We start from the raw sequence: 25,070 nt of genomic DNA, 5'->3' as shown, positions 1-25,070 counted from the left end.
ATATATAACACACACATATATATATATATACACACACACATATATAACACACACATATATATCACCATAATAAAAAGGATCATAAAGAAAACCAATGAGCTATAGTATATTTATATCAAATTTTTTTCATACTGTAACTACAACCAACTGTCAATTTTTAAAAAACATAACAAAAGTCACCACAGCTATTTGATCTTTTTAATTAGTCAGCAGTTGAATGAGGTGTGTGTGCGTGGTGAAGAAGACAATGCTATGGGTTATGTTATATGTCACTAGTGTCTCAAATGGAAATAGAGAAATGAACTAGGCAGAATATTCTATGGAACAATTGCTTCTACTTCCAATTATCATGCCTTCTACTTGCTTGTGTTCCTGGTCAGGCATTTATATAAAATTATACTGTTCACTCATTTTAGTCTTCCTCATCTCATTTGTCTTCTGGCCAGGAGTCACCTCCACTGTCCATCTCGCTTTTTTAAAAGAAAAATTTATTGAAGTATAGTTGATTTACAATGTGTTAATTTCAAGCATACAGCAAAGTGAACCAGTTATACATATATCCACTCTTTTTTTATATTCTTTTCCCATATAGATTATTACAGAGTATTAAGTAGAATTCTCTGTGCTATACAGTAGGTCCTTATTAGTTATCTTATATATAGTCATGTGTATGTGTTAATCCGCAAATCCTAATTTATATCTCCACTTCTGTTTTGCCTTTGTGAACTATAAGTTTGCTTTCAACATCTCTGGCTTTATTTCTGCTTTGTAAGTAAGTTCATTTGCACTATTTGGATAAAGAAGATGTGGTGCATATACACAGTGACTATTACTTTACCATAAAAAAGAATGAAATGATGCCATTTGCAGCAACACGGATGGACCTAGAGAGTACCAAATTAAGTAAAGTAAGTCAGACAGAGAAACACAAATATTGTATGATGATGCTTATATGTGGACTCCACTGTCCATTTTTGGGGGCATCTCAGTATTGCCAGACTAAGACCTAACACACTCCGGACCACGTTCTCTGTAAGAGCAAGTTCTCTAACCTCAGTCGAACCCCCTCTGCTATAACAATGTGGTCTTCAAAAGTTTTCTATATCTTCAATTTGTGTCTTTCTCAATTTGTGTCTGTTTTTAAGAACAGAGTTTATGTCCTTTCCCTCTATCAAGATCCCTTCTCTTCTTGTCACGCAATGTTGGCTTTGGGACCTGTGGCATCAAGAATACTCTTACCTGCAAATATCATCAAGTTCGCCCTCCAGATCAAACTCATCTCTCAGGGCTCTTATTTAAACAAACAAAACAAAACAAAGCAACACATCTTCCCACCCTTCTGTGGTTCTACAAATGATGGAGTGCCTCTGTTAACACTTCATAAGAACAACAGACCTATAGATTCCATTTCTTTATTAATATGCTTTATGTGCTGCCGTCTTGATTTCATTCCTAATACACTAGCATAACTACTTCTGGCCTGAAGAATTCCATGGACAGAGGAGCCTGGGGTTGCAAAGAACTGGACACGACTGACTGACTTTCACTTTTACTTTTCTCTCAAATCTCTCAGTGTTCACACTTTTGATAATGACATTCACCATTCTTCTAGAAGACCAGCACTCCTTTTGCATTCAACAATTATCTACTGTATGCTTAACATATATATAAGTTCTAGGCACTGGGGATGTAGGAGTGGACAAGGTAAACGAGGCTCTATCTATGCTTAAGGAATTTACATTCCAGAGTTGGGGAACAGAACACATAAATAAGTACTCAAATAAGATAGGGACTTCCCTGGTGGCCCAGTGGTTAAAAGTCCATCAGTCAATGCAGGGGACATGGGTTTGGTCCCTGGTTGGGGAACTAAGATCCCACATTCCTAGGGGCAACTAAGCTCATACACCACAACTAAAGAAGCCCACACTCTGCAAAAAAGAGCTTGCACAGTCCAAAAAAAAAAAAAAAAAGCTAAATATGATTGATTGACTATTGTGAGAGTTGGGGCCAAGCAATGGGACAACTATATTAGATAAAGTAGTCAAGGAAACCTCTTTGAAGAGCTGACATTTGAGCAGAGATCAGAATAAGAAAGATGCCCATCATGTGAACATCAAAAAAACTAACATCTTTAAGAAAGTGATTCAGAAGCACTAGAGCTCTAAACATGCACGTAAAACATTCCTTCACTCCCACTATGAGTCATCACTCTAATTAAATCACTTGGGAAGTCTTACAGAGTGACTTTAATTTTGATGTCTCATATCTATTTCCTCCTGTTTTCAGCCTCATTACTTCTTGTTCTCTACTTGTTTCCTGTTCCAGTGCATCCCTCACATCATTACAGAATTAAAATTCCCAAAGTGGAATTCTACTCTCACTCCACAACCTCTGGTGACCCTCCATTAGTCACTGAAGGAAAATAAACTTGGAAGCTTAATATTCAAATCTCTTTATGGTGTAATCTCAAAATAGCTTTCAATTCTTCTCTTCCATACTGCTAAGCACAATCCTATTTAAATTCGTGTTCAGAACACACCTTCAATATTCCTGTCTCCAAAGTTGCCTGTTATGTTTCCTCCACTTGGACTGGCTATCATCCCCTGCCACCTAGACTGGGCCAATCACAGCCTTCCTAGGCTTCTCAGTCCTACGTCAAATCACCTCCTTCTGGAAGGTCCTTCAGATTTCCCTCTGCTTTTAACCCACAAGAACGTAATCCCTTTCTTTCTACATTTGTCAGCATCTGTCTTCTCTTGCTACATCCCTTGCCATAACACAGATGTTTTAAGACAGCAACCACATGCTATGGATCTTTGTAGTAGTTCAGTGCCTCACATACAGTTGGTATCGAACAGTATTTGTTAAACGAATGAATTTATCAAATCTGAGTTTGATGAACTGATGTTTATTTCATGATTCCCAAGTGGTTTCCCTTTTCTCATTTATTGCTTTCAAGAGACCTAGATGTGAAGCCAGAAAGCAGAGAGGAAACACAGTTCTTATTTTTAAATAGTGTAGTTAGTTTCAATCTGGCCAAGTGATTAAAAGTTTGTCTTGAGGAATGTTAAAATTACCTATTTTTTTGATGTATATAATCCATATACCATGAAATAAATAACTCTTGGTAATATACTAATTAGTTGATATCTGCTCAGGATACATGAGACTGTTTAGCATTATTCAGGGCTTAAAAAATGCATTATCACAATCATAGAAGGTTAATGCTTACCACATTACTGCAAGTTCTATATCGGATATTTCTTCCCTCACAGCTCCTGGGGGAAGGGAGAAAAAAAAAAACAACAACTCATTACCACCAATGAAAGGCCCCACATTTCAATGGTTCTCTTAGAAAATCAATTTCCTCTTTAATACCAGTTTATACTCTTTATTTATATTCTTATGCACCTCTGTTTTCTTTTGAGTATGCCCTGGTAGGAGTTACTATCAAATACTAAATAGAGCAGATCTAAACTCTTGAGAGTCCCTTGGACTGCAAGGAGATCCAACCAGTCCATTCTGAAGGAGATCAACCCTGGGATTTCTTTGGAAGGAATGATGCTAAAGCTGAAGCTCCAGTACTTTGGCCACCTCATGCGAAGAGTTGACTCACTGGAAAAGACTTTGATGCTGGGAGGGAGTGGGGGCAGGAGGACAAGGGGACAACAGAGGATGAGATGGCTGGATGGCATCACTGACTCGATGGACGCAAGTCTGAGTGAACTCCGGGAGATGGTGATGGACAGGGAGGCCTGGCGTGCTGCGATTCATGGGGTCGCAAGGAGTCGGGACATGACTGAGCGACTGAACTGAACTCAAAGAAGCTGAATACGCAAACTGACTTCTCCATTAGACTTGAAACTAAGTATTAATTTTGCTTCAAAAGTTGTCAAAATAAGTACAGCAAGTTCCCTAAGTATGAACCTTCAAGTTGAAAATGTGCAAAGATATGAACGTGAGTTCACACAGCCAATCATGTAAGTTAGTTCATGGGTCTGGTGCACACTGCCACATGTGTGAATCCTTTACAAGTGGTTGTGCTTTTGTGTACTTAACTGTATGGTACTGTATAGAGTACAGTACCACAATATCTTTATTTCAAGCCCAGGATGTCAGGAAGCATAAAAACAGCAGAGATGTAGCTAGTACTGCTAAGAAGCACCAGGAATTGGAGGCCCAGAGAAAGGATAAAGAGAAACAAGAGGAACAAGAAGTAATTGAAGAACCAGAAGAGAGTCATGATGGAGTAAATGGCAAAGGGATTTTCTTTATTTGAGGAGGCACTGTTAGTCTTCTGAGGCACAGGACTGGAACACAGAATGATATACAAAGGTTGCAGCAGCCATTCAGAATGCAATCCAGCGCTACTGTGTCATCTGTGATGAGAAAAAAAGAACTAGTGTCCAGACATCACTGGATTCTTCTTTCAAGAGGATAGATAGAACTGAATCCAGCAAAGAATCAGAACTGGTGCCACCAATGTCAGACATGACTGAAACTGCAGCTTTCCCTCCGTCTCCTATTACTGACGACCCTTCTCTCTCCTGTCTCCCACCTCTTCTCCCTCCTCCAGTCAGTAACTCTCCTTGCCTGTTCAGTAGATGCCAGGCCCTGTATGCTACCTGTTGTACTGTACTATTGTACTTTTCAAGGTACTGCACTGTAAGATTAGAAACTTTTTATTTCTTGTGTTTATTTTTTTTGTGTGTATTATGTGTGCAAAGTATTATAAACCTATTATTATATAGCACTATATAGTCAATTGTGTTAGTTGGGCACTTAAGCTAACTTTGTTTGGCTTATGAACAAACTGGATTTATGAATGTGCTCTCAGAACAGAACTTACTTATATGTAGGGGACTTACTGTACTTATTTGTTGCTGTTTAGTCACTAAGTTGTGTCTAACTCTTTGTGCCACCAAGAACTGTAGCCTGCCAGGCTCCTCTGTCCAAAGGATTTCCCAGGCAAAAACACAGTGGGTTGCTATTTCCTTCTTCAGGGGATCTTTCCAACCCAGGGATCAAACCCACATCTCCTGCATTGACAGGTAAATTCTGAGCCACTAGGGAAGTCCACTATATTTACAGCGAGTTTGTACTTAATCTAATTTTAATGTAAGACTTCCTGAAAAATATTGTTAATTATTTCTTAATATCTCAATTATTTCTGATACAAAATTAAAGATAAATTTTACTAATATGATCGATCTCAGATCTTGATATGATAAAACATTCAATGTATTTCTTAAAATTACATATTTAAGGACACAAAAAGTTATAATTCTTAAAGCAATAGTTTCAGTGCTAAAGTACATGCTCATTGTAGAGGTTTTAGAAAAGAAAGATGACCCCAAAGAAAAACATTCTATACTCCCATAGTTGTCTCATGTAAAGATAATTACTGTTATTTTGATATATTAATTTCTTTCCAGTTCAGAGGAAATAACAGTACTTCTACAATTTTATAGCCTGCTTTGTTTCCACTTAAATTTTTTGAAGATATTTCTCACACTACTAAGTAACTTTAAAAATATCATTTTGAGAGCTACATACTATTCCATCAAATGGCGTAACTTGTGAAATCATTCTTTCGTTTCTTGCTATTTAAGTAATTCCCAACACAGAGGTTGATAAATGATAGTGTGATAAATCATGTCCATGTATGTTTTATCCAAGTTTCTGCCTATGTCTTTAGAAGAGATAAGTTTCTAAAAGTGGAATTATGACACTAAAAGAAATGAACATTTATAAGGCTCTTGATAAATATAGCCAAATTGTATTCCATAAAGGCTATACTACTACATACTCTCACCAGCAATACAAGGGAGTTTCCATTTTACTGAACTCTTGTGAACAGAAACAATCAATTTTTGATGAACCATTCAATGATGGCATAAGAACAGCAGTAATCTGCTCTTTTCAAAATAAGTCACACTTAAAAATGAAAGTAAAATATAATATGAAATTCTGAGAGAATGATTATACTAATAATAAATAACTATGGAACTCCAGGTACATTTCTGAGGTTGTTTTGTACATTAGAACCCTAGGAGACAGGGTACTATCATTAGATCCATTTTATGGATGAGATCATGGAAGCTTAGGGAGCTTAAGTAACTTGCCAAAATCGCACAACTAGTAAATAGTAGAGCTGAAATTTGAAACTGAGCCATTCAGAGCTTACACACATAACTGATGCCTCACTGTCCCAATTTACTTGTTTGTTCAACACACATCTACTGAACTTCTGTTATGAGATGACCAATGTATTTACTTCTGGGAATACAAAGAAGGATGAGTATGACTTAGTCTTCCCTGTTAAGAAAGTTATTCATACAATTCTGACTTGGTGTAAGAAATGCTAGATAGTATTCATGTTAGGTCTTCAGAACACTATAAAAAAGAAAATGTCATCTGAAAATATGATTGCTGTTGTTCAGTTGCTCAGTTGTGTCTGACTCTTTGCAACCCCATGGACTGCAGCATGCCAAGTTTCCCTGTCCTTCACCATCTCCCAGAGTCTGCTCAAACTCATGTCCATTGAGTCAGTGATGCCATCCAATCATCTCAATCTGTGTAGTCCCCTTTTCCTCCTGCATTCCATCTTTCCCAGCATCATGGTCTTTTCCAATGAGTCAGCTCTTTGCAACATGGGGCCAAAGTATTGGAGCTTCAGCCTTAGCATCAGTCATTCCAATGAATATTCAAGGTTGATTTCCTTTAGGATTGACTGGTTTGATCTCCTTGCTGTGCAAGGAATTCACAAGAGTCTTCCCCGGCACCATAGTTTGAAAGCATCAACTCTTTGGCACTCAGCCTTTGGGTAAAATACAATTACCCAAAGGCTATATTAGAGAGGTAGAAAGGTCCTAGGCTTGAAGACTTGAGTATAACCAGACTGACTATATTAATAGACACTCAACAACAGAATGGGACCAAGGAAAGACAAGGCTGGCCAGAATCATAGAAAAAGGAGAATGGAAGAGATACTAGGTTGTCAGTGCCCTGCCCAACAATGGCCCAGGCTAATGTCCAATGATCCTCTTGATCCCCTTAGCTAGGTTGTTGCCATCACAGTACAGATGCCTCATACCAACCTACCTGATGCCAGGGAGTTTTTTGCTTATTCCAGAAACATCCCTGATTCTAATACTATGTTGATCAAGCCATTTGCCAAGAGCAGTCTTTTTTTATATGACTGCTAAGAGGCAGAGGGGCTGGATATGTTGCAATGGGTATGGTTCATGTTATGGACATGTAAGTAAATAAATCATTTTCGTTTTAAGTGAATAAATTAGCATTTTAATTAAATATTAATCTCACAGGCCAAGTCACTGTGAGTCTACCTCCAAGAGAAGGACCTGTTCTTACTGTGATTGCTAAAAATATATCAGGTTTCTGAGTTTAAAAAGATGAGAGCTAGGCTACAGCTTATGATAAATTTTACATGGTAATTAATTCTGTGACCTGGAGGTCTTTGGTAGCATGCCATGTAGACATCAGTATTGGCTGAATGTGGTATGTTTCTTGATTTTGAAATTCCTGGAGTATATGTGACATAGTGTAGTGGTCAAAAGTAACCACTTTGAAAACAGTCTCCTTTCTGAAATCCTGCCCCTATTCCTTAGTTTCTATACCTCAGTTCTGTCACCTGTAAAATGGAATAATAATACTTATCTCCTGGGATTATTATGAGAAACCACCGACTTAATATTTGTAAAGCAGTTCAAACAGTGCTTCACATATAGAAGCATTATGTAGACATTTAACAAAGTAATTGTGTAAAAGATGTAAAAATATAATAGATATTAAAAGAGATGAAGGATACGTGGAGAAGAAACCAAAGGCAAAGATGCAGAGGAATGAAAAGATACAGTGTGTTTCAACATTTTCAAGAAGTTATGGAATTTGGGGTGTATACAGGGAATTGCAGGAGATTAAAATGCCTTCTAGCCATGAACTTTGCAAGGAGATCCAATGATGATTTCTTGCTTGTGAACTCTGGCATTAATCATGAAGACTTTAAATGCTATGTTTTTCACCCTCCTTTTATTTTTCTAGCCTTATCTCCCTGAAAGGAATAATGGAAACACATCTGAACTAGGAGTTTGATGATATGTGTCATAGATTTTGCTCTTGTCCTTGCATAAGTCTCTCAGCCCCTCAGATTTTGTTTCCTCATCTGTCAGCTGGATATCACTGGATCTGGAAATGCCCCTGCCTAAAGTTGTGATGCTTTTGAACTGTGGTGTTGGAGAAGACTCTTGAGAGTCCGTTGGACTGCAAGGAGATCCAACCAGTCCATTCTGAAGGAGATCAGCCCTGGGATTTCTTTGGAAGGAATGATGCTAAAGCTGAAACTCTAGTACTTTGGCCACCTCATGCGAAGAGCTGACTTATTGGAAAAGACTCTGATGCTGGGAGGGACTGGGGGCAGGAGGAAAAGGGGACGACAGAGGATGAGATGGCTGGATGGCATCACTGACTCGATGGACATGAGTCTGAGTGAACTCTGGGAGTTGGGGATGGACAGGGAGGCCTGGCGTGCTGCAGTTCATGGGGTTGCAAAGAGTTGGACACGACTGAGTGACTGAACTGAACTGAACTAATAATGATTTGCAAGTAATTTAATTCTGCTGCTAAATTAAGTCTTCCTTTTACTGTATTGTATTACTTTTTGAGTGAGAGATTATTTGAGTGAAATATGGTATTAAACCCTGGAGAAGAAAATGGCAACCTACTTGATTATTTTTGCCTGGTAAATCCCATGGACAGAGGAGCCTGGTGGGCTACATGTCATTGGGTCGCAAAGAGTCAGACACGACTGAAAGACTAAACAACAATGATATTGAAGCAGTAATATTTGAGTTTGGAAAAGTCTTTATTATTAGAAGACATTACCAAGTTGTGGGCAATAATACTAATACTAACCTCTACTATATGTATACTGAGTGCTATAAATACCTGGTTCAGTAGTAGGTATTCTGTGCACATTATCTCTACCTCTTCCGTCAACTGGAAGGTTTTATCACTCCTACTTAACAGGTGAGAAAAGTGAGGCTGAGAAAGGCTAGGAGGCTGAAAACCATATACATAAAAAGAGAGAACTAGGGATTGGAACTCAGGTTTGCCTAAAGCCAAAGTATATAAAACAATAATAATACAAAAGGAACAAGATATACTTAAGATGTGTAAAATACTAACAGTAGATCAAATCTGGGCGGCTGAGCTGAGGAGTTCACTGCATCTTATTTTCCACATCAGTGTATCACCTGCTTCTCAATTCTGAGAAATCCAGCGAGTAAATGACACCTAGATACATTCTGTAGATTTGGAACATCTCTAAGAGAACCACACTCCTCAGTAAAATTTAGTGTGAAAGAACTTCAGTGAAAAAAACTTGAAGTTTTTAAAAGTTCAAGTTTAATAAATTTGAATACAAATTTTACTTAACAAAGTGACTATTTCACCACAAGGATTTTAATTTTTGCCAAGCATGAATTTCTTCATCCAAGGCATTTATCTGGGCACAAAAGCCTCATGTGAGAATTATTCAGTAAAAAATATTTTCTTCCCTTTTAAAACTTCTTTAAAAAATAGTCTGTTAATATAAAACAGCTGAATGATTTTCTTCACATTTTAACAAAATAAAATTCACCTCTGGAAAGGAAAACAAGCATTAGAAATTTCAGTCCAAAATGGTTTCTGAGGAAAGTTATAGGCCATCAATAACAAATGATTTAAGTAAATGCGCCTGCTCAATGCAAACTATGAAATAGTTACAGGACTGTATGTAGTGAGTTAAGTATTGGACCAATTAATGAATCAGAAACTTTCAAGTATAAAAGCAGAAAATATAAAAAATATATATATTGAAACCAAATTTGAACAGAGATTTCCTTATTGATATCAGCACTTCACTCCTAACCAGTCATTTTATTAATTTTGACTTAAGTTCCTTTTCTCAATTACAAGCTATTATTTGTGAATTACTCAAACTTTAATTTAATTATAATGAGATTAGTATGGGCTTGAAGAATACTTTATTGGTCTCCAATTAACACATAACAAACCATCCAAACTCTTCCAATACTTAAAATCCTGATGTTATCCTAGTTTCAATTACCATAATTTAACAATCTTAGAAGAGATGACTTGCCATAGAAAATTACAAAGCTCCCTTTCTAGGCTTTAGCCATCTGTTGGCTTCTTTCATCCCTGCTTACTTAAGTCTTTAAAAGAGGAAGGTATATTTGATTTATCCCTCATTAAGAATTTTTGAAATCTGATAAAATACACTGATTTAAATTACAAATTCTTCTCATCTCTTCTCTAAGCAAACAGATTCTTCTGATGAAATAACCAGATTCATCCTTGGTGTTAGTGTATCATTTCAAGAAAATCTGGTAATTATGTACTTTCAATACCAGAGTTCTTAAGGACAATAACACTTATATTAGGCTCGTGAAGCTTTGCCTTTGATTACCTAAAACCAAAGAGTGCCGTTAAGTAAGAACATGTTACTGTATTTCTCTGAGTACTTCCTGCCTTTCAAATATGGACTCATGGGCAGAGAATTTCGAAATAAGAGCGTTCATCTGCTTCTCTCTCTCTCTTTTCTAATCATCCAAAAGAAAACTATGTGCTCTTTACAAGAGAACAGGCCTAAAACCATATCAGCAACTCACACCAGGAAGACTCTGTGTCCTTTAGACTGTGGGTGTGAAAATAACCATGATTTGGACAAGACCAACAGTTTGAGAGCCCCAGCCAGGGCTTCATGGAGTACTAGAGTACTGCTTTCCTCCTTCACTTCAAGTGAAACTTTCAGTGTTTATGGGAGCCAGAGAGCAGGAGGGGGTCCCCTAGGAGCCAGTTAAAATACTTCTCCATTTCTGGGGCTTTTTACAAAGACCTCAAGAGGAATAACAAATTCTGAGAACACCCAAGAGAACCAAGTGCAAATGCACTGTTGGGCTGCTTTTCACGTTCCATAGACACATTATCATAAGAGTTTCTTTTGGGAATTGACACTTGATACCAATGAACTTGACCATTAAAAAAGAAGTTATATGAACCTGTGGACACTGTGTGTAATGCTATCCTCAGACGCTCACTATCCTAATGCATGGGTCAAGCTGGATGCAGAAAACCTAGGGACTAGAACTTGAGGTGCATGCACCGCAGATGGTTAGCAGTGGTCTTGCTTTGCACGAGGGAGGAAAGGAGTTAGAAGACATGTCATCCCTGTGACTCTCCTAAATCTCAAGTTCTCATTTTGCCCTTAGATCTCTTTGTCTCACTCTTGTGCTTAAAAAAGTCATTCTTTAATGTTCCGTGTTTTATTCTATGTTTAAAACAGAATATCTTTCATGAGAATCAAATGAGCCTTGTTTATGTAGAAACTTGTGTGACACTTGGTCCAAATAGGAGTCAATTCAACACCGTCCTTTCTTCAAAAAGTATCTCTATAAAAACACACTAATCTAGAGCCAGACATCCTGGAATTTGAAGTCAAGTGGGCCTTAGAAAGCATCACTATGAACAAAGCTAGTGGAGGTGATGGAATTCCAGTTGAGCTATTTCAAATTCTGAAAGATGATGCTGTGAAAGTGCTGCACTCAATATGCCAGGAAATTTGGAAAACTCAGCAGTGGCCACAGGACCAGAAAAGGTCAGTTTTCACTCCAATCCCTAAAAAAGGCAATGCCAAAGAATGCTCAAACTACCGCACAATTGCACTCGTCTCACACACTAGGAAAGTAATGCTCAAAATCCTCCAAGCCAGGCTTCAGCAATACGTGAATCGTGAACTCCCTGATGTTCAAGCTGGTTTTAGTAAAGGCAGAAGAACCAGAGATCAAATTGCCAACATCCACTAGATAATGGAAAAAGCAAGAGAGTTCCAGAAAAACATCTCTTTCTGCTTTATTGACTATGTCAAAGCCTTTGACTGTGTGGATCACAATAAACTATGGAAAATTCTGAAAGAGATGGGAATACCAGACCACTTAACCTGCTTCTTGAGAAATCTGTATACAGGTCAGGAAGCAACAGTTAGAACTGGACATGGAACAACAGACAGTTTCCAAATAGGAAAAGGAGTATGTCAAGGCTGTATATTGTCACCCTGCTTATTTAACTTCTATGCAGAGTACATCATAAGAAACGCTGGACTGGAAGAAACACAAGCTGGAATCAAGATTGCTGGGAGAAATATCAGTAACCTCAGATATGCAGATTACACCACCCTTATGGCAGAAAGTGAAGAGGAGCTAAAAAGCCTCTTGATGAAAGTGAAAGAGGAGAGCGAAAAAGTTGGCTTAAAGCTCAACATTCAGAAAACGAAGATCATGGCATCCAGTCCCATCACTTCATGGGAAATAGATGAGGAAACAGTAGAAACAGTGTCAGACTTTATTTTTTTGGGCTCCAAAATCACTGTAGATGGTGACTGCAGCCATGAAATTAAAAGATGCTTAATCCTTGGAAGAAAAGTTATGAGCAACCTAGATAGTATATTCAAAAGCAGAGACATTACTTTGCCGACTAAGGTGCGTCTAGTCAAGGCTATGGTTTTTCCTGTGGTCATGTATGGATGTGAGAGCTGGACTGTGAAGAAGGCTGAGCGCTGAAGAATTGATGCTTTTGAACTGTGGTATTGGAGAAGACTCTTGAGAGTCCCTTGGACTGCAAGGAGATCCAACCAGGCCATTCTGAATGAGATCAACCCTGGGATATTTTTGGAAGGAATGATGCTAAAGCTGAAGCTACAGTACTTTGGCCACCTCATGCGAAGAGTTGACTCATTGGAAAAGACTCTGATGCTGGGAGGGATTGGGGGCAGGAGGAGAAGGGGATGACCGAGGATGAGATGGCTGGATGGCATCACGGACTCGATGGACGTGAGTCTGAGTGAACTCCGGGAGATGGTGATGGACAGGGAGGCCTGGCGTGCTGTGATTCATGGGGTCACCAAGAGTTGGACACGACTGAGCGACTGAACTGAACTGAACTGAGAATGGGGGTTACCAGGATCCTGGAGGTGGAGAAGTTAGAGAGATGTGTTTTAAGAGAATGAACTTGCAATTAGTAGATAAATGCATCCTGGAGATCTAAAGAACAGCTTAGTAATTATAGACAAGACTGCATTATAAAGTTCAGAACTGCTGACAGACTAGATCTTAATTGTTTCCACTATAAAAAAGCAACAATAATTTATGCGACATGAGAGAAAACATTAACAGTCATACTGCAATGTATATATGGATTAAATCAACTTGCATGCCTTAAACTTGTACATTTTATGCCAATTATACCCCAATGAAAAGTATCTATAGATGACTATGCTTATATTGTATATTCATGATGTACTATATCTCTAAATAATAGAAATGTTCTAGTATGCATCCTTAGTGGTTTATCAATATTAATAGATAGAAGTATTTTTAACAAACATTAATGAATGTTTACTGACTCTGAATATGAATTCTCTTCTATGCACCCAACCGCCTCAGCCATGTGCTCCCAGACAACCATCTATATGTCTAATAATAAGAAATTCACTTACAAGAGTATCCATAACAAATAATGTTTAATCTGGTAACATTTGCCAATGAAAAATTGATCTTAAATATAAAAAAATGTCTTTGACCTTCTTCATAGTAAGCTTCAGGGGTTTTTTTTTCCCTCTCATTTAAGGTTAAAGCTCCTTCATCAGACAAAGCCACCAAAATTCTAGGAGTAATGTATTCTCAACACACACACAGCCTCCTGTGGAAAAGGGCCTTTGAAACAAGGAGACAGAGGTCTTTGGTGCTGTGAGACATACAAATGCAAACAGAAAAAACATGTCCCCTATTAAGCACTCAGTTGAAACGTCCCGGAATCTCGCGGAGGATGTCATTGCTTTGCACTGCCTCCTGCATGTGATATATCACGTAGCTCAAACAGATCAGCGCAAAGGGAGAGATTTTTTTTTTTTTTTCTGGCTAGCTAGATATGTAAGCCAAACTATTATGACAACTTGATAAATGCAGCTTTTGAAAATGCTTTCTGTTGTAATAATACGACAAACAACAAGGAGGCATGCAGCCAGGCGTCATCCATCAGGTGAGCTGGCCGGGAACAGACATGGCCCTGGTGTCATACCAGCTCTTCTCCATCTGCCAGGAACTCTGATGAGGCCTAAAGAACCAAAAGGAGAGTGCACCCCAAAGCTGCATTTTGAAAACAATTTTAAACTGAAGAGGGGATAATGGAATCTCACCCTCAAAAACAGTGCCATAAATTGAGTCCTCAATGTGAAAGTGTTTCTTTGGCATAGGTAATATATTTTTGTAACCTTAGTTTTACAATTCAACACTTCTGCTCTATGCTAATCTTTCATTATAAAAACGTTCTGAAGGCTGTGCCAGCTTGGAAACTCTGATTTATGTATACAGAGACAGTTACTATAACTTCATGTGCAGATTGAATTCAATATAAATGGAAACCTTGTAGGTTTAGGGAAAACAGTCTAAGATGACATCTCTGGATATTTGCTCTTCTCTTGACTCTAGGGAACTAAGAAAAGTGCCTTTATATTTTTACAGATTCTTGAGCAGCAGCTCAGAGTCTGCAAAGCTGCTCAATTAAAAGTTAGACCCATGAGTATATTATAGACTGAATTTTGGAGTTTGTCCTGTGCGTTTTCAATTGGTTTATTCGCTATTATGAGTGTTTGGTATGTTCTAAATTATGACTAGAAAAACAAGTGCCAACTTTTTCCCCCAAACAAGTATGATTTTACATCTCTGCCTTGTCTTCAAAGGCAGACATGCTACAACAAAGCATCAAGTTCTCACAAATATGGGCTAGGGTTATGAAAGTGAGGAGTGTGCTCATGTAATCAAAAGAGAAGAACGTTAAGAACAATGACACTGGAAACCACAGTGATCATGCCCAGCTTCTAATGAAACCAGAAACTGCTCCAAGTAGACTTCTCAGATAATCTAATGAGACAATATACAACACACCATCTCAAAGTGAAGATGAGCCTCTGGGCAAGATGCTCGGGTTCACAAGCTTTGGTAGAATGCTTTCTGATTCACAGTCACTTCACACATTTATTGAGCATTCAATGGGAACCAGTACTAAGCCAGGCATTGTGAAAGGTACAACAATAAGCACTCCCCTGACCCTTCTCAAAGCCATAATTAAGTTGTAGAGAAGTCCATGAGTCCAAACAGAACACATATCGGTACAACGTAGGATCAACAACTAATGGCCATGGTCTGGAAACTAAACATGGAGAAACTGGACAGAGGGACCAATTGATGAGAGACAGAAGTAACTTATGAAGGTGATGTCTTAGGAGGGGTGTCATTATGGGCCATTTGAATCCCAACAGGGTGACGGGAGAAGGGAGAATTCAAGAAACAGCCTTGGCCTGTGAGCCACAACTACTGAAGTCCGTGCCCTAGAGCCTGTGCTCCATAATACCAGAAGCCACCACAATTAGAAGACCTTGCACCAAAACTAGAGAGAAGCCCTGATTGCCTGCAACTCACTGCAAGAGAAAGCCCTTGCACAGCCGTGAAGACCCAGCACAGCCAAAAATTATTTAATCAATTAATTAAAAAAAAACAAACAAACACAGCCTACCCTCCCTACTCCAGCTTCTTGAAGTATGGCAGTAGGTTTTTGGACCCCACAGTCAATTCAGTCAATTCATTCAGTCTTGACTGAGAGCTTAGTGTGTGCAAAACGGGAAGCTATAAAGGAAAGCCAAGATAAAACCTGTGCCCATGGTGCTGATAGTTTAGCGGCTATAACCCATGTCAAGCTATGTAAAAGTCACTAAAAATGGTGAAAACAATGCCTTAGAAATACAGCAAAGTGAGACTGGGGGGCCACTGCTGGAAGTAACTTTAAACAACTGAGGGCTTGTGGGCAGGGCCTGCAGGAGGTGTTGTAAGAAGAGGGCTCATCAGGAGAAGAGGCACAGAGTTGGTAGCGTGGCCCCCAGTTGAAAGGATCAGGACACAGATCTGCAGCCACTCAGGATGCTTGTTACTTTCAGAAAACGATTGTTTTAAAAATGTATTTTTGCCTATTTGTTTTTCTGATTTGTAGTTTATTTGTGTGATCTCTGAGCCCCAGTGCCCAGCGAAGCATGTCAGCACTCCACAAGCTTTTATTGAAAAATGGAATGAAGGAGGGAGGGAGGGAGAGGGAGGGAAGGAAGAGGGAAAAGAGGGAAGAGAGGAGAGAGGAAGGAAGGAAGGAGAGGGGAAGGAAGGAAGGAGAGAGGAGGGAAGAAAGGTAAGGGATGAAGGTGCAGAACAGAGGGAAATGCTATATGGATAATTTCAGGTCACAAAGAAATTTTGGCCTCATATTGATCTAATTTTTGACCCTGAAACCCAATTAAAATCTTTCTAAAGTAAATCAAAGATGAAAAGTTTAAAATGAAATTAAATAGCTACTACAGGAAAGAAACTTTGGCTCTTTTCTACAGACATGTTTACTTTCACGTATTTACTCAAAGTTGTATTCGTCTCTGCAATGCATTTGTCCCCTTGGAGAGAGGGCAAGGGGTGGGGGCCCAGGGACTGCTGCCTTTGGCTTGAGATCCACCAGCAGGAGGGACATGCACTTTATAATACATACACACATGCCATAAGGTTTGCAAATGATCTTACACTTGCTCAGTAGCCAAGAGAGGCAAAGAATGAGAATAAAAACAAATGTGTTTTAGCAACATCAAGTCCAACTTTTCCATCTTCCCCAGGAGGAAAATGTACATTATGAAACTCTAGGACTCTCACAACCTCACCCCATACAACCCTGGAGCTGGGAATTTATGAATTATTTTGGCTAGAGACGAAAGTTCTTCAATCCGCCCATATCACCCAGATGTCTGATGCAAAATGAGAGCCTGGAGAATCACAACATTTTTCTTTAAAACTATTCATATTCAGAGAAGTTTTTACTCCTCTTTGTGTCTTACAGCAAAATGGGTCACATATTTGATGTGGAGTTGAAAGGCACCTTAGACATTCTTTCAATATAAATATGTATTGGACACCTAATCTGTTCCAAGCACTGTCCACGTGACATCATAGTGTGTGTGTGCTAAGTCACTTCAGTCATGTCTGACTCTGTGCAACCCCATGGACTGTAGCCTGCCAGGCTCCTCTGTCCATGAAATTCTCTAGGCAAGAATACTGGAGTGGGTTGCTGTGCCCTCCTCCAGGGGATCTTCCCAACCCAGGTCTCTTAGATCTACCTGCATTGGCAGGCAGGTTCTTTACCACCAGTGTCACCTGGGAAGCTCAAGACATCATAGATGACCCACTAAATCCCACATCCAATGTCATACAGCTAGAAAAAAGTAGGGCCAAGAGTTACAATTAGTAGTTTGATAAAAGAATAAAAAGGATAATTCACAAAATAGGATAAAGTTTCTAACGGAGACAATGAAATGCATTGTTTTGCTGTTTTTTTTAAGATCCAGGTTCCCAAATAGTTGACTGCTTCCCACAGGAAAGGATCTCTTATCTTGACTAGTAAGTCCCACTCCAAAGGCAAAGTAGAGGCTATCCCTTAAGCTATTTGAACTTGGCATATGTAGTTATGGGCTTTGGCTGATGATCACACATAAATATGATGCTATCTATTGTTCTATACTTATTTTTTCTGTCTCGAGGTAAATAATTCATTCCCAAGTGTATGTAACTCTGATATCTCTCTGTTTTTCTTTTGCTCTTAATAGCTGGTGTCCCTTTTTCTTTAAATCTCTCTCACAAACACATAAACACACACACATATACACACATCCTTTCTTTCCTCTACTCCCCATCCCCAAGACTCAGTGGTTGAAACGAAGCAAAACAGATAAACTCCCCTTTTCTGTTGTACAAACTGGGCTCAAATAGAGGAAATAGAATTAAGGAAGTCTTTGGTAGGGGACAAGGATAATGACAGATGCTGAATTGAAGATGGAAAGTTAAACTCTATGGTTGAGAAATTTAATGAGCCTATATGCAGGGCGGGAATAGAGACAAAGATGTAGTGAATGAACCTGTCGACATGGGTGGGGGAAGGAGAGGGTGGGACTAATTGAGAGAGTAGCAATGACATATATACTCTGCCATGTATCAAATAGATAGCTAGTGGGAAGCAGATGTATTAACCCAGGGAGCTCAGCTCAGCGCTCTGTGACTAGAGGGGTGAGATGCAGTTGGGTGGGAGGCAGACACAAGATGGAGGGAATATATGTATACTTAGAGCTGATTCATGTTGTTGGACAGCAGAAACTAATACAACATTGCAAACCCCATTGCAATTAAAAATAAATTTAAAAAAATGAAATTGAGTTTGGAAAGTTGATCTCAGAGAATTTGCATAAATCACGCCAGTTGCTAGGCATTAACTTAGTTATTCACTAACAACCTGGAGGCTCACAGAGCCATATCCATAGGCTTAATAATGGAATGGAAAATTTTTGAGAAAATACTAAGTCTATTCGCCAGTCTGGGCAAGGTTGATATTGAGTGGGTGGTGGTTTTAGTCACTAAGTAGTATCTGATTCTTTTGCAGCCCTGCCAGGCTGCTCTGTCCATGGGTTTTACCCAGGCAAGAATACTGGAGTGGGTTGCCATTTCCTTCTCCAGGGGATCTTCCTAACCCAGGAACTGAACTTGTGTCTCCTGCACTGCAGGCAGATTCTTTACCACTGAACCACCACAGAAGCTCTCTTGATTTTGGATAATACCAGACAATTGGAGAACTACTCAGAAAGGTTATCGCCATGGCTCACAGGAGTACTGTGGCAAACCATTTCTTTCATATCCTGTCATGCTGGTGTCTATGACTTTTCTTCCCACATTGCAGATTAAGTCATTTCATAAAAACCTGACTGAGAAATGTTAAACATAAATCTCTTTACCAGAAAATATATTCTTTTTTTCATTACTCCAGCCTCTAAATTCTTAGATTGCTGGAGACAAATGTCATCGTTTCACTATCATGCCATCCAGCAGAGCAACAGTTCCAAAGTTCTAACAGTGGATACACATTAAAGTTATTAGGAGAGCTTTTACAAAATTACTGACAGTAGAGCTCCAACCACAGAGATTCTACTTTAACTGATCTTTGGTGGAGCCCTGATATTTGTATCATTTATAAAGCTTTCCAGGTGACTCTACAGTACAGCTGGGTTAAGAACCACTGCTACAGATTACTGTCGTTTAGTTGCTAAGCGGTGTCTGACTTTCGCGATTTCATGGACTGTGGCCTGCCAGGCTCCTTCATCCATGGGATTTCCCAGGCTAGAATACTGGAGTGGGTTGCCATTTCCTTCTCCATGAGATCTTCCTGATCCAGGAATTGAACCCATGTTTCCTGCATTGGCAGGCAGATTCTTTACCACTGAGCCATCCAGGAATCCCACAGAGTATTACCTATTTACAGAAATTCCATTTACAGAAATTCTATGTACAGAACTATTTAAGAGAAATTCTTAAAATACATTGCAACTATAATCAGTAGAAACTCAATATTATGATAAATTCTCAATAGCAAATGCCTGTTTCTTGAACTTTATATCCTAAGCTATACCTAGGAACTTGTCTAATACATAGTAGATGTTCAACAAATATTAACTGAATGCATAAAAACTGAGATTCAGTCTTAAAAGTCATATGTTTCTAAGAATTTATTCATTTTTTCTAGGTTTTCCTATTTTTTGGCACATAATGGTTCATAACAGTCCTTATCAGCCTTTTAATTTCTTTTTTTTTTTTCAAGGCAAAGACACACAATGTAATTTTGTTTATGTCTAAATCAGTGAAACAAAATATTCACTGCAAGGTACAGACTTTTTTAGCATTAAAATATCTTATATTTGAATATGAAATATCCTGCTGAAATTGAAAATATGTTTCATTTCATTTTTTTTAATTTTTATTTTTACTTTATTTTACTTTACAATACTGTATTGGTTTTGCCATACATTGACATGAATCCGCCATGAGTGTAACATGAGTTCCCAAACATGAACCCCCCTCCGACCTCCCACCTCCCACCCCATATCATCTCTCTGGATCATCCCCATGCATCAGCCCCAAGCATCCTGTATCCTGCGTTGAACATAGACTGGCGATTCATTTCTTACATGATAGTATACATGTTTCAATGCCATTCTCCCAAATCATCCCACCCTCTCCCTCTCCCTCAGAGTCCAAAAGTCTGCTCTACACATCTGTGTCTCTTTTGCTGTCTCGCATACAGGGTCATCATTACCATCTTTCTAAATTCCATATATATGTGTTAGTATACTATATTGGTGTTTTTCTTTCTGGCTTACTTCACTCTGTATAATTGGCTCCAGTTTCATCCATCTCATTAGAACTGATTCAAATGTATTCTTTTTCATGGCCGAGTAATACTCCATTGTGTATATGTACCACAGCTTTCTTATCCATTCACCTGCTGATGGACATCTAGGTTGTTTCCACATCCTGGCTATTATAAATAGTGCTGCGATGAACATTGGGGTACACGTGTCTCTTTCAATTCTGGTTTCCTTGGTGTGTATGCCCAGCAGTGGGATTGCTGGGTACATCATAATGTTTCCTCTTTCATTTCTGATTTTATTTGCATCTTCTTTCTTTTTTTTCCCCTCAGGCTAGCTAAGGGTTTGTCAATTTCACCTTTCAAAAACCAAATTCTTGGTTTGGTTGAGCTTTTCTATTGTTTTTCTATACTCTATTTGATTTATTTTTGCCCTAGTTCTTATTATTTCTTTCCTCTGCTAAAATGTGGGCTTAGTTTGTTCTCCTTTTTCTAGTTCAGACCAATAGCAAACAAAAATGTTGAAGGAGTAATCTAAAACCTCATGACAAACAAAAGTCCAGGACCAAGCAGTTTCACAGGTGAATTCTAAAAAACATTTTACAAATAATTAATGCAATTTTTCTTAAATTCTTCCAAAAAAAAACCCAGAAGGAATATTTTTGAACTCAAAACCTGAACAAGAAAAACAAAGCTGGAGGCATCACACTTCCTGGTTTCAAACTATATTACAAAGTTATAGTAATCAATACAGTATGGAACTGAAACAAAAACAGGCATATAGACCAATGGAACAGAATAAAGAGTCTGGAAACATACCTGTGCCTATACAGTCAACTAATCTTTGACAAGGTGCCAAGAACACAATGGGGAATAGGTAGTCTCTTCAATAAATAGTATTTATTTAAAGGGTATAACAGGAAAATTGGATAGCCATTTGCATGCGCCCTTATCTCATACCAAGTAATAAAAATTAACTCAAAAATCTATTTCATCTAAGAAAAATCTAAGTTTTTCATCTGAAAGACTTAAACATGTCTTTATTAAGCTATAAAACTGCTAGAAGAAAACATAGAGAATAAAGCTTCTTGACACTGATATTAGCAACAATTAACTGATCATAACAGCAGATGCACAGGCAAACACTGACAAGTGAAGTTGCATCAAACTAAAGAGCTTCTATACAACAGAGGAAACAGTCAACAGAGTCAAAAGTCAACCTACCTAGTGGAAGAAAACATTTACAAACCAAACGTCTGATTAGGGGTTAATATCCAAAATATATTTAAAAACTCACATAACTCAAGAATTTTTTTTAAAAAAACCCAATTAAGAAAAATGGTCAAAGGACCTGGATAGACCTTTCTCAAAAAACAACAACAACAAAAAACAGACATACAAGTGAACAAAAGATGCATGAAGATACATTCATCATCACTAACTATCAGAGAAATGGAAATCAAAACCACAAGGGAACATCATTCACATCTGTTAGAAAGGTTATCATCGAAAAGATAAGTGGAAGAAGTTGCAGAGAAAAGGGAGCCTTATGCATTGTTGATGGAAATGTAAATTGGTGAAGGCATTATGAAAAACAGTACGAGGATTCCTTGTAAAATTAAACACAACTACCATAAGACCCAGAAATTTCATTATGGGGTATAAATCCAAAGGAAATGAAATCTGAATCTTGAATAGGCATATACTCATGTCCATTGTAGCATTATTCATAATATAGTTAAGATATGAAAACAAATTAGAAGGCCCTAGATGAATGAATAGGTAAAGAAAATGTGGTACATACATACAATGGAATATTATTTAGTCTTAACAAAAATGGGGATCCTGCCATTTGTGACAGCACAGATGAATTGAAGGACATCATGCTGATTGAAAGAAGCCAGACACAGAAAGACAAATACCAAACGATTCTGCTTATATGCGGAATCTAAAATAGTAAAATTCATTGAAGCAGAGAGCAGAACAGTGGTTGCCAAGTGCAGTGGTGGGTGGGCAGGGGTGGGGTGAGATGGAGATGTTGGTGAAAGGGGATAAAGTTTCAGTTATGTAAGATGAATGAGTTTTGAAAATCTAAAGTACAGCATGATAATAATGATAGTTAAAAATGCTGTACTTTATACTTGAAATTTGCTAAGAACATAAATTTTAAATCTTCTCAACACACACACACTCTAAATACATAGAAGGGATGAATACACTACTTGGCTTGATTGTGGTGATCTTTTCATGATGTATTCATTTATCAAAACATCAAGCTGTACACCTTAAATGTACATTATTTTTAGGTATCAAGAATACCTCAATTAATTAGCTTTTTTAAAAAAAGAAAACTGGGGAGAAATGAAAACTTCAGAAAATCTATTGAACTAACCAAATAAGGAATTTTTAAATAAACAGAAAAGGCCAGCCAAGAGTAACAGAGTCCCAGTATGGCTAGTAAAGGTTATGGACACCAAACATATTCCCAACCATCTTTCATTCCAACAAACAGGTTTATGGGACACACCAGGCATAAAGTGGCCCCAAACACTCAGTCATTGCCTTTAGTGTATTCTGCTCCTGAAAGGAGACCAGATCATGGAACAAAACATCCTTCTAAAATATATGACCTGGAATATTAGAAGTACTGGTAATACATTTAGACTAGGCTTTGACCCAAAAGTAAAAGGAAGGCAACTACAGACTCTCAAACATATATCCCCAAATGTGAAATCTCCTTAATATAAATGACGTGACTAGTCGGGCTCATTCTGAATTTGTGTATCTTTCTGTTAAACAAACCTCAGACACGTCCAAGAAAAACAAGGCTGATAACACACAACATTAGATGAAGAATAACAGATAAATCTTGCTTTGGGGCTCACTTGGGCTGAAAGTTTTAAAACCTCTTAAAACAAGTCTTGTGAACCTTAATTGGATGTTATGATAGAGATGAGGTTAAATTTTTAAAAGAGAAAATTTCTGTTTGAGAAGCCAAATCTTAACATTAAAATTACTCTTTTGGTATTATTATACATCAAATCTTAAAATTAAAAATGTCTTTTGGTACTTATCATTATAAAGTTTATAAATTATTTGCTAACTAAACCATCTATTCATGTAAGTATCAATATTATTATGGGAGAAAAACTGTGTTTGCAATAAAAAAAGTCAGAGGAGTTAGCTTATTTTCCCTTAGCACGATTATTATGAAATGACAAGGTTGAATGATCTTCCTTATTCCCATGAGATAAGACTCCTTGGGGCTATTTATTTTAATTTTTCTATGTTTATATTGACAACATTCTAGCAGCCACATCCCTTTAGAATAATATCATAATCTTAATTTTTTTAGGCACCTCTATGGTGTGATAATTTTATCTCTTGTTCATGTAATAATTTTGTTCAACTAAAGAAAAAACTGTATTCAACTCAAGAATTCAATTCATGGACTTCCCTGGTGATTCAATGGTTAAGAATCCACCTTCCAATATAGGAGATGAAGGTTCTATCCCTGGTCCTAGTTGGGGAGTTAAGATCCCACATGCCCTGGAGCAACTAAGCCTGTGAGCCACAACTAGAAAGAGCCAGCATGCTATAACTAAGACCAACGCACCCAAAAATAAATAAATAAGTACTTAAAAAAAAAAAGAATTCAATTTTTAAAATGTTTTAATTTAAAAAAATGTTTTCACTTAAAAAAATGTTTTCAACCTTTATAGGTATGCCTTTTGTTTGTTCCTTGGCCATCTATGAAGTTGACAAGTTTTTCATCTAATCAGTAGTTGGGATTTAATAAAGTACTCATACTCAATGTATTAATCTATTCTATTAATCTATTAATCCACAGTGTTAATTAGTCTGGAGATTGATTTGGCATTTCAGAAAGTAAAAAAGGTCATAAAAGACATTTAAATATTCTTCAGCCACCAATGCAAAGGCTGACACTATACTTAAAAAGTATCAGCTGACTAAATGCAGTCATAAATGAGCTACAATGAACACCTTTGACCTTGACCTTGACACAGACCTAATACAGTGATACGTGTGATGTCAGACACACTACTCTTTTTTAAAAATTTATTTATTTTAATTGGAGGCTAATTACTTTACAATATTGTGGTGGTTTTTGATGTACATTGACATGAATCAGCCACGGGTGTACATGTGTCCTCCCATCCCTAACACCTCTCCCTCCTCCCTCCCCATCCCATCTCTTTGGGTTGTCCCAGTACACCAGCTTTGAGTGTCCTGTTTCATGCAGTGAACTTGGACTGGTCATATATTTCACATATGAGAATATACATGTTTCAATCCTGTTCTCTCAAATCATCCCACTGTTGCCTTCTCCCCCAGAATCCAAAAGTCTGTTCTTTATATCTGTGTCTCTTTTGCTGTCTTGCATAAAGGGTTATTACCATCTTTCTAAGTTTCATATATATGCATTAATATACTGTATTGGTGCTTTCTTCCTTTCATAATAGGCTCCAGTTTCATCCACCTCATTAGAACTGACTCAAATGTGTTCTTTTTCATAGCTGAGTAATATTCCACTGTATATGTACCACAATTTTCTTATCCATTCATCTGCCGATGGACATCTAGGTTGCTTCCATGTTCTAGCTATTGTAAACAGTTTTGCAATGAACATTGGGGTACATGCAGACACACTATTCTTAAGGGCCTTATGCATCTGGAATTCCTTTTGGGCAAAGTTAAATGACCCG

General features: G+C 37.9%; 1 protein-coding gene across 3 annotated transcripts in view; it reads right to left on the bottom strand.

Annotated features, from left to right (window-relative positions):
- ADAMTSL1 (ADAMTS like 1) overlaps nt 1-25,070 on the bottom strand; it is a 1,110,365-nt gene that overhangs the window by 412,034 nt on the left and 673,261 nt on the right. For all 3 annotated transcript variants that reach the window (XM_069576633.1, XM_069576634.1, XM_069576635.1), the window contains one exon: nt 3,233-3,278. In XM_069576633.1, the coding sequence (XP_069432734.1) occupies nt 3,233-3,278 (46 nt within the window). The remainder of the gene's footprint in view (nt 1-3,232; nt 3,279-25,070) is intronic.

Source organism: Ovis canadensis, chromosome 2 (genome assembly GCF_042477335.2).
Source record: "Ovis canadensis isolate MfBH-ARS-UI-01 breed Bighorn chromosome 2, ARS-UI_OviCan_v2, whole genome shotgun sequence".
Classification (NCBI taxonomy): domain Eukaryota; kingdom Metazoa; phylum Chordata; class Mammalia; order Artiodactyla; family Bovidae; genus Ovis; species Ovis canadensis.
The sequence above is the reverse complement of the archived record's forward strand: the minus strand, read 5'-3'. Positions and strand labels throughout refer to the sequence as shown.